This window comes from Dendrobium catenatum, unplaced genomic scaffold (genome assembly GCF_001605985.2).
Source record: "Dendrobium catenatum unplaced genomic scaffold, ASM160598v2 original_scaffold_95005, whole genome shotgun sequence".
In the NCBI taxonomy this organism is placed as follows: Eukaryota; Viridiplantae; Streptophyta; class Magnoliopsida; order Asparagales; family Orchidaceae; genus Dendrobium; species Dendrobium catenatum.
Window position 1 is genome coordinate 4,911 of NW_021413446.1, and position 10,381 is coordinate 15,291.

At 40.6% G+C, this 10,381-nt stretch overlaps 1 protein-coding gene across 1 annotated transcript; it reads right to left on the bottom strand.

The window, feature by feature from the left end:
- Positions 1-1,263: 1,263 nt before the first annotated feature.
- LOC110114620 lies at positions 1,264-3,830 on the bottom strand. The gene is made up of 6 exons (XM_020847557.2): positions 3,322-3,830; positions 3,166-3,246; positions 2,951-3,082; positions 2,675-2,866; positions 2,240-2,551; positions 1,264-2,157 (listed from the first exon to the last, which is right to left on the bottom strand). Exons 1-6 carry the CDS (start codon positions 3,800-3,802, stop codon positions 1,451-1,453), a joined length of 1,905 nt encoding a protein of 634 aa, XP_020703216.1. The 5' UTR covers positions 3,803-3,830; the 3' UTR covers positions 1,264-1,450.
- Between the last annotated feature and the right edge of the window lie 6,551 nt (positions 3,831-10,381).

The window sequence follows — 10,381 nt, forward strand, 5'->3', positions numbered from 1 at the left end:
TTATGAAATTCTTCCGAGATAATATTGTCTATCGTTTTGGCGTACCACGTCGAATTATATCAGACAATGGTACCGCCTTTAAAAGCGCCAAAATTTATCGATTTATAGAGCGTCATAATATAGATTGACGTTATTCATCGATATATAACCCAAGAGCCAATGGTTTGGCTGAATCATTTAACAAGACTTTAGTTAAACTGCTCAAGAAAATTCTTTCTAAAAATAAGAGAGAATGGCACGATAAATTAACGGAGGCCTTATGGGCATATCGCACAACCTATAAGACTGCGACACAGGCTACCCCATATTCTCTAGTCTTTGGAACAGAGGCAATATTACCTCTCGAAGTGGAGTTATCGTCGCTTCGTATTGCTATACAATACGACTTAACCAGAGAAGAGAATAATCTTTTAAGGTTGGAAGAACTTGAAGCTTTAGATGAAACTAGGCTGCAAGCCCAACAAAATTTAGAAATCTATAAAGCTCGAATGACTAGGGCTCATGATCGAATGGTCCGTCTTAGGAGTTTCAAAGAAGGTGAACTTGTACTAGTTCGTAAAAGACCCATAATTCCCCATCGTCGAATCGGTGGTAAATTCGACCCAATATGGGAAGGACCCTTCATTATCGAAAAGGTATATGAAGGATGGGCATACCAACTTATAGATATTTCTGGTCAAAGGCCTGTGCCACCAATTAATGGCCTATATCTAAAGAAATACTACACATAATCTCTCAATTGATAGAATATTTTGATGAAAACTCCTACTGTAATACAGGAGGCAATTTATATATCTCCCTGTGAGGTAGGAGATAATATTTAATCTCTCATATAAAGATAGGAAATGATTAACATATATTCCTGCAATGTAGGATATAAGTTTTACATGTTCTTTTGCAATGCAAAGAACACATGACATACACCCTCCTGTAATACAGGAGGCAATTTTATCTATATCATCATATAAGGTAGAAGATACCTTATACTCCCTCTTGAAATATAGGAGGCAATGTTATAGATACCTTATACTCCCTCCTGTAATACAGGAGGCAATTTTTTTATAAAAAAAAAATAATAATGCCCCTTTACCAAATAATGTAAAGAAATCATGAGACTACATATTGACTTAATGATTTATCATTATAGTTAACTGCTGAGATCTTTTACGCTCACAAACCTAAGGGTCGAGCTAAAATTCATTGGTTCAATAAGCTTAAGGGCCGAACTGCTAAGTCTTTTATGCTCACAAACCTTAGGGTCGAGCTAGAATTCATTAGTTTAATAAGCCTAAGGGCTGAACTGCTAAGTTCTTATGCTCACAAACCTAAGGGTCGAGCTATAAAAAGAATAATAATAATAATAAAAAGGAAGAAGAAAAGAAACTATAAAATTAATGCATAATTATAAATAAATATATGCATAAATACCATGAATGTGGTAATGAAGCTGTCAAAGTCTGAATTGAATGTTGCTGATCTGATGTCTAACTCTGAATAAACGATCCTGCAATATCGCTCGCTGCTCCTGTGCGAGCTCCAACCGACGACGAGCCGAGTCAAACTCCTCAGTGAAAAAAGAAAATTTATCCTCCAAATGCTTGACCTCGGAAGCTATCAAAGAAAAGTCCTCCTCGGTATGGGTAGCCACTGCTCTAACCTCCTCACGTCTCTCTAGAAGAACTCTCTCCCTCAATTTCAAAGCTCTGAGTTCAGCTTCTATACCCATAAGCACCATCTGCTCCCCAGAAATGTCCTGCTGACAGTGATGCAAATTTTGTAATCCAAAATCTAGATCAAAACGAGCTCTCCTCATCCTATCCCAAGTAGCTCGGGCCTCAGCCTCTAAATCAGCAAGAATTATGTAAGACAACCTCCGAGAAGCATAGTCTAGCTGAAGTAACCCGAACTCAACAGTGAGATAGGAAAGCTCCCACATCTGCAAAAGGCTATCTCGTAGACCACAGGAGGCAGCAAAGTCCAAAAGTAAGTAGGCCTCCATATGAAAACTAAACAAGTCTGGTAAAGCATTAAGGTCTACTCGCCGTAGTAAAACTCGTAGCGCAGTAACGGCATACTGCTCTCCTCTTAGCCACCGCTGACTAAAAGAGCGATGAGCTCGAAACACAGATCTTGACTCGAAACATGAAAGCTCTAAACCTAGAACATGAAAGGAGTTATCATTACGAAATATTTATATATACAATATGATAAGAAATGCTAATTTGAAATAAGATAATACCTGAAAGGTGAGAGTCCTCTATAGAAGCTACAGATCGCCAACCACTCTGGTGGGAGGTAACGTCTGGTGAAGAACTCCCTGAAGAACAATCTGAGACCACCTGAGTCAAGGAAGGGTGGGTGACTAGCTCCGTCGTGGTGTCATCGGCATCACTCCTGGGTAGTAACTGGGTAGAGCCACTACAAGTACATTGATCATCAAGTGAAAGCTCTCCCAACGAGTCACCAACGACTACCCAAGTAGAATCTGAAAGAGTAGGAGACGAAACAACCAGCTCCACAACAAGTCCACTAGGACTACCGGCGGTGTGATCTATAAAAGACGCTGGTCTGTCATTTAATATATACATATATGAATGGGAGTTAAAAAAAAATCATATATATGTATATAACAAATAAAGGCTACTAAGTAAGCATGTGTGTAAGAAATATTTACCTTCAACATCACCAAAAGCAGTAACGGTGATAGATGGGATCTCAGTGCTTGAGTGATCTCCTATATGCAAGTCACTCGATGACGGCTGATGTGAAGAGCTACCTATGCTCAATGCCTGACTCAAATTGGTGTAAGGAGCTGGTGAAGCAGGTGTAAGTCCACTAAGCTGTAGCTCAGGAGAAAGCCTACCACCTAAGTTAAAAAAAAAAAAAAGTCAAACTATCTATTATTCAATCAATTAATGAAAAAATAATAATAATAAACATGCATTAATACCTGTATCACTAAAAGGGAATGTATGTAAATCCATAAAAGCATGTGCAGTATCTAAGCCTTCTGGCTCTAAAGTGGGAGAGACCGAAAGAGTATGTGAAATGTCCGGTGCATCAGCAGGAGCTTGCCAGGATGCTAAAAATCAAGCAAAGGGATTACATTACAAAAAAAAAATGTTAAATTTAATATATAATACTTAAATGAAACAAATATGTAACATGTCTGCTCGTATAATGTCTTGCTCCTAGGCCGACCCCTATCAAAAGAAGGAGAAAGCGGCCTACGTCCATACGAAAGGGCTGCAATTTCATCAAAACATCATATAAATATGCATGAAAATAAAATAAATAAATTTATAATATAAATATACATACCGGGGTCATCACATCTGGCAGAAGGTTCAGGGCTCCTCCTCCTTCTCCTACCACGAACTTTAAATGACTCTGCATATACTGGGGCACAGTCTCTTGACTCTAGAAAATCCCTCGGGTGTCTAGATCCCCTGACCCTCCTACTATATCTCTGAAAGCCCAGCTCAAAGAAGGAAGAAAATGTGTGACGAATCCAGACCAGTCGCAAGTGTGAAATACCAGTAGGAGAATCTACGGGTGCTATACAAAAGCTAGAACCTGTCCCAAGTCGAAGGAGAAAAGCCCAAGTCATGGAAGCCACCTCAAGACAAACTGAAAATGAAAGAGAGCTCAATTGGCGACGATCTATCACCCCAGGAAGTGCTGGAAGTCCATCCAAGTGAGTGGCCTGAACAAAACCAAATTGTCGTGCTGCTCTATTAGGGTTATACCCCTCCAAAACTATAGAGCAATCTCTCCTATAACAAAGCCATCCAGGTCTCATGCTGACAAAGTAAGAAGCAATAGGCACAAAGCCGCTCCTGGAAAGCAAAGTAGGTCTGCCCCTCTCTGTCAAAGAATCTAACAATGAAACCCCTAAACTTTGGGAGGGTAAATCTCCAACTAGAGACCTGTAAACCAATCTAAACGACTGGCCACGTACAAGGGTGCAAAGAAAAACAATCCGATCCAGGCCCTATCTGTAGCTGAGATCGCCCTGGCTAACTGAATCAATAGGAGGAAGAAATTATCTGAATAGTGGCCCGGTCACTCAGCACAACTGAAAGCTCCCTCTACATGCATATGCACCCATCCATGGACATAATGCCATGGTACCTCAACCACACGCTATCGACGCCCATAAGAGGCAGAAATCTGTCCAAAACCATAATATATCTGTGCGAGTACGGCCGGGGCTAAAGAAACCTGTCTCCCACTAGCAATCAAGCTGGCCATCAAAAGCGTACTGGGACGAAAAGATCTGTCTTGACTTGGAAAGACAAAACTGCACAACCAAGTGGCTACAAAAGCCTCCAAAGACATCTGCTCTGAAACTCCCCTGGCAAAAATGGGATGTGTCTCATCTACTGACTCTGGCTCAAAATTCCCAACTGAAGACAACCCAGGAGACTGAAGACCCATACTGAATGGGTCATGGGGTTGAGCAACCAATAGTACATATGCCTCCTGGACTAAAAACACTCTCAATCCAGACATCCAAAGGAACAATAGCTCCACGACGACGACCTCTCTGTCTCTGAAGGCGACAGTAGTGGGCTAAACACTGGTGAAGATCCTCCAAGTACATAAACTCCCCTCGCCTCAAATGACCTGTTGGCTGACGACTGAATAAATCATAATCTGGAGGAATACACTCCTCGTAGAGGGTGCCTAAAATGGGTAGACCAGAAACCAACTGTAGATCCCAGAGAGTTATTGTCATCTCATTCGGTCCGATCCAGATTGTGTTCGTGACACTATCCCAGTGTTCAGCTAATGCTTGAAGCCAGCCGTAGGAAAGCCGACTATAATCAAACAACGAGGCGTATATGGCTCTATAAACCCCTGCCCGCTTGAGCACCTCATGATGTGCTCTCAGTACATGGTGGGCCCAAGAAATATAACCCTTTAACATCCTAAAAGGACTCCCGAACACTGAATCATACTGCTGCTCTCTTATCTCATGACGAGATAGGCTGTAACTAAGTAATCTGATGGTGCCAGTATGCTCTGCAAGATCTGCAGTAGGCTGTAATACATCCTGAGTTCCATAACTTAAGCCTTCAACAATTCGACCTAAAGAACCACCATCGCTGTGGCGAAGTCTGAGGGAAATCACCCAGTCTGTAGGATCATACCCTACAGGAAGTTCTGAATCAAAAACAGGAAATCAAGGTGATCGAATGAATAACCCCGCATATGCATCTCTATCTATCAGCATCTCCTGATGCCATGACAATCTATCTCTAATAGAAGCAGAATGCGTGAAATCACATCTATCAATCTCCATCCAAATGTGCTCCTCAGTAGGCTCTATATCAGTCATTGAGCGAGGCCTGATCCAATTGAAAGCCATAACCTGAGAAAAGATAAAGAAATAGATAAATCAGACTATTCAAAGAATGTTGCAACGAATTCATTGCACCAAAATACACAACCAACTCGTTGGGAGGCAATTTGTATGAAAGACCGAAACTCGTTGTAACTGTAGAGTACGAAATCCTCCACTCCTCTGGAATCCACAGATCAGAAAGGGAAAAAATTTCATAATTTCAGAGTTAGATTTCTGAGGGGATTCCGAAATAGATATGGATCTATTTTACTCGAGGGCTCGGTAAAGGCAGCCTCCTGGTAACCCCGCGCTGAGTAGTGGCCATCCAGGTCATGGTTCATAGACGAGCTCGTCTCAAAAACAAGCCTCAGCAGAAATCAGAAAATGTGAAAGGTACGTTATGAGAGAGCATGTCTTTGAGATCTTTTCGTCATGAAGCTCTCTCCGTGAGAAGGACGAGCTTTGGTTAGTGACTGACTTGATTTAGGAGTAAGACTCTGGGCAAATCCAGGCCTTACGGTGGGCGCGGCTTGCCGGTGGGTAATCGTAACTCACGTGCGCCTCGGGGTTATGCTCACATCTTTGAATGCCAATGAATTTGGAGACATGTGCTCGAGGCTTCTGGCAATAAACGGTTCTCCTCTGCGTGAGTGCATATGGGAGATTTTGTGCCTGGGTGTCATCGTGGATCTGTTAGATTCCGGGGGAGAGAAGGAAAGTGGCAGAGATTTGCTCTGGCTACTGAATACTAGTTGTTGCTACTCTTAGTTATCATCTTTATCGGCAGTGTGTCGGGTCTGTTCAGTCACAGGGTGGCTAGCGGTGCTCGCTACATGAATGTGCCATAAACCAAGTAACCAAAAAAACAAACAAGTTGTGGACGGCGACACCATGGCCAGTGCTACAGGATGGCTGGTCCTGTGTTCAAAGATGTGGTCAGCTGGACATAGGATTGGCAGAATGTCCAGCAGGTGGATCTGATCGGCGTTCTGAGTTGCGCCGATCAGAGGGTTCTTGTTAGAGCCTGCCGGGTCAGTCGGCAGGAAGACCGAGGATTGTTCTCCTCGCCTGAGGGATTTTCTGGGAGAGGTGGTAGTACTAGTTCTGGAGCAGCCGGAGACCAACCTACGGTTGCAGAAGGGAGCAGAAGTAGTCTGTTGCTTGAGGGCTCCTGCTCAGTTCAGGCCACGAGTTTACGCCTGAGTCAGCAGGAGGCTCGTGATGCTCCGGATGTGGTGACAGGTTACGATTTACATTTATGATCAGGCCTGTCGTGTTTTTGTTTGACTCTGGAGGCTAGTCACTCTTTTCTGTCCGAGGCGGCTGTTTTGAGACTTTATGCTTGGATTCTCTTTTTCTGGTCTGGTTTCTCTTTCGTGATTTTAACCGGCTGAAGTAATGTTGATTGCCGGCAAGTTTTATTTGTGTCAGATTGATTATTGCTGGCAAGAGTGGAAATCTAGTCTGATTTTGTTTTGGGAAGAGATTTGATTTCTTCGGTATAGCCGTGATTTTTGGGCATTGATTGGCTGAGTCGGGCTATGAGTCCCTCAGATTGACTGTCTGAAGAAAGCAAGTGAGCTTTGCTTGTGGGCCGGAGAGAGAGTTGTAATTCAGGGATTACGAGGTGTTCTCTCCAGTTGATTTCTGGCGTTGGAGGTGAGCAGAATGTGGAGGAAAGGATGTCCCAGTGTTTTTTTTGGATTCGGTGGTGGGGATCTGACGCTGGAGGTTGGTTCTGTTTCTGAGATCCCAGTCGGTTACGGGAAGTTTTGCTGATGTTTTTTCTGAGGAGTTGGTTGGTTTACTCCGGATAGAGAATGTGGAGTTTCTCTTCGATGTTTTTCCGGGTACAGCTCCTATATCAAAGGCTCCGTACAGGATGGCCACCGAAAGAACTTTCTGAGTTGAAAAGTTTCAACTTCAGCGAGTTGGTTTGACAGAGGTTTGTCGGCGTCCTAGTGTTTTCGCCTGGGAGCTACTGTTCGCTCTAAAAATAATCATCTCTTTTAACGCGTATCAATGCACATGCTTTTATGGTTTACATGCATTCCTAGCGGCAGTCGCAGAGAATCTGTTCGCTCCAGAAAAATCATTTCTTTAACGCGTTAAAAGATACAGAATATGAATCCCGCTCTGCGACGAACTTATGGTTTCTCTTTAATTTTTTCTAGAGGTAGATTAAATTTAACAATTAACGCAGATTTCCCTGAGCGTAGTGTCAAGGGTTTATTTAGATCTGGTTCTAGCTTCCTATAAGCGCAAGCGCCTCATAGGTTAATTACCCCTCTAAACGGCATTAGGAAGAGGCACTTCGATTAAGGATGAAAATATTTAGGCTTTGGTAACAAGAAAGTGTAAAATGTGCAATAGATATATTAAATTCGTATTTATGGGGTTATGAAGGTACGCCGATCAAGGATCCCATGGTTCACGTCTACAACCTGCATAACACCGTGTCAGTCCACAATCTAACCTGGTTGTAGTGTCCAGGGTCTGATTAGCAGCCATGGGTTTGCCTCCTTCTTAGAGATCCGAATAGACTGAATGTGGAATTGTGTGAATATTTAATTTAGTTTAGTTTAATTTGAGGTTGGGGCTTATGGCTTCCTTAGAAGGTTGGCCCGTTAATTTGTTTAGTTTTGGGGCTTACGAGCTTCCTAGGAGTTGCCAGTATGATTTGATTTGGATAGGGGCTATGGCTTTCATTTGAAAGTGGCCCTGATAGTGGGACTTACGGACCTCCTGTTAGAGGTGGCCCGATCATTGTTTGAGTTTTGGTTGTACGTCCGTACTTGGTTTCCAAATAGGTCTTCTTTCACTTAGAAGTTAGCGCTATTTGGGGGGAATGGTCTTACGACTTAACCTTAATAGCGTAAGTGGCCCGAATAGGATTTTAGTTTTGTTATTAAGGTCAATTCTTTAGAAGTTTCCTAGACATATGGGTCTTACGCTTGCTTAGAAGTAACCGAAATAGCGGGTCTTACAACTTAGTTCCGTTATGCGCAAAATGCCCTTAAAGGGATTTTGTATATTTGATTATAGTTTCAGTTTAGACAAGAATTCCTAAACACATAAGTAGGATTGTAATAGCATTACTGAACAGATTGGCCAAGGGAAATAGTGGCTTCACAACATGTAGGGGCCTATAGAGTTGGATTCCTCAGATAAATTTAGTTTTATTTAGATCGTTTTTAGACTTCCCTAACACGGGTCTACGCTTTGCTAGAAGTAGCCGAATTGCGGTCTTACACTTGCCTATAGCTAGATGCCATTAAAGATTTGTATATTCGTTGTTAGTTTGACACTAGATAATATAAGACTACTATAAGTTAAATGAATTAATTAGCAGTTTTACTCAACAGATTCCAATGTGGAATGTGCAAAATGTGGAAGCGTTAGATCTGCAACATAATTATACTGATTGTTTGTGTATTTTTTTTTTTGCTGACTCTATCCTTCGCTTTCACAGTTTTATTTAATTACTTGAAACAAACATGGTGCTGTCACTTTGTATTTGTTAACAAATATATCAAGATTTCAACATCAAAACTGATTAAATTTATTGAAATTTTAAAACAGTATTCTCGCCAGAAATTTACTTTATGATTTTTTTTTTGTGTCAAGCACACAGATTCTGATAGAGAATAATAAAGCTAATGGATTTTTTTTTTTGTATTCTTAGCTTCTTTAATTAGTTGCAGATTGTCTTGATACTAACAAAATTATTTATATCATCAGGGCATAACTTCTCCATCAACAATCAAGATGATTATTTTGTTCTTTTCCTCTCCTTCCCCTCCATCTTTTGGCTCAAGTAAACAAAGTTGTTGGTTTTTGGGCCAGAAGGAAGATCAAATTTAGTGGTAGAGATCAAATTTCATTCTTTCAAACTTGTATTCAAGAGTTTGATTCTTTCACCATTCATTTTAAGTGCCACAAGGTGTTCGATGAAATGATCCTTAAAAATTTGTTGAGTTCCAAAAATATTCAGCTAATGATTTGTTCCTCGAATAAGAATAAAGGAGTTTATTTGATTTTTTAGCATAATGACTTAAAAAGTTTGTCTAGCACAAGAGCTTACTTTTTTCATCTTTGCATATTTCCACAATAGGATCAATCAACTTTGTTAATTCAACAAACTTGGTAGTATTTGGCATTAAAAAAAATAGTCAACTTGTATACAGTGAAGGTAATATTCGGATATGGAGAGATTACACTCTAAAAGGCAAACAGAATTGTGACACATTTTCCATTTTTCAAAGTCATAGATTAGGTGTTCAGGTTTCCAAATGCTATGGTTGATTGGCAACAACAATTTGGTTATTTGTTAGCAATTCTCATACTGTCCTGATTTTATTGACTATTTCCACCTTTGATAGTTAATTAGCTATATTCAATTTATTTTTAGGTGAAAGATTATCTAAATAATTTTTTTTAATTAAGTTAAAGTTTCTGGTATTAAACTTTAACTTATTAAATTTTATGTTATGCATAGTTACATTAAAGTTTCAAAATATTAAAATTCTTTACTTGACTTAATAAAGAATTTTAATTTAAAACAACATCAATTGTTGAATCAAATTTTTTAAACCGATCAAAAGAATCTAATTGCTCAAATTTTCAATAAGTTCAACGAGATTTTTTTTTATCTCTTATGATTAATCAACTCATTGAATTAACAAAAAGAGGCTTTGTTTTGAAACTTCTCAAAAATTTGCTAAGTCCCAAAAGTTTAAGTAAATTTCGGCAGCACTCCCGGCGTCCCCTCCCCGATGCCGGAGTTAAGGGAGTGCTCGACTCGGCCGGATCAAATCGACGGCGAGGAGATTTGGGAGAGCGAATCGATCCCAAAAAAAATCTTCAAGTCTTCTAATATGGGCGACCTGTTAATTTAAGCAATTTATAAAAAAAATATATTTTTTTTTTGTCCCCTCAAAAATCTGGCAGCCGTCCGGGCCCCTCCCCGATGCCGGGAGGTTGGGGTGGCATTTGCCCTTTGGCTCGACTCGCCGAATCAATCAACGGCGA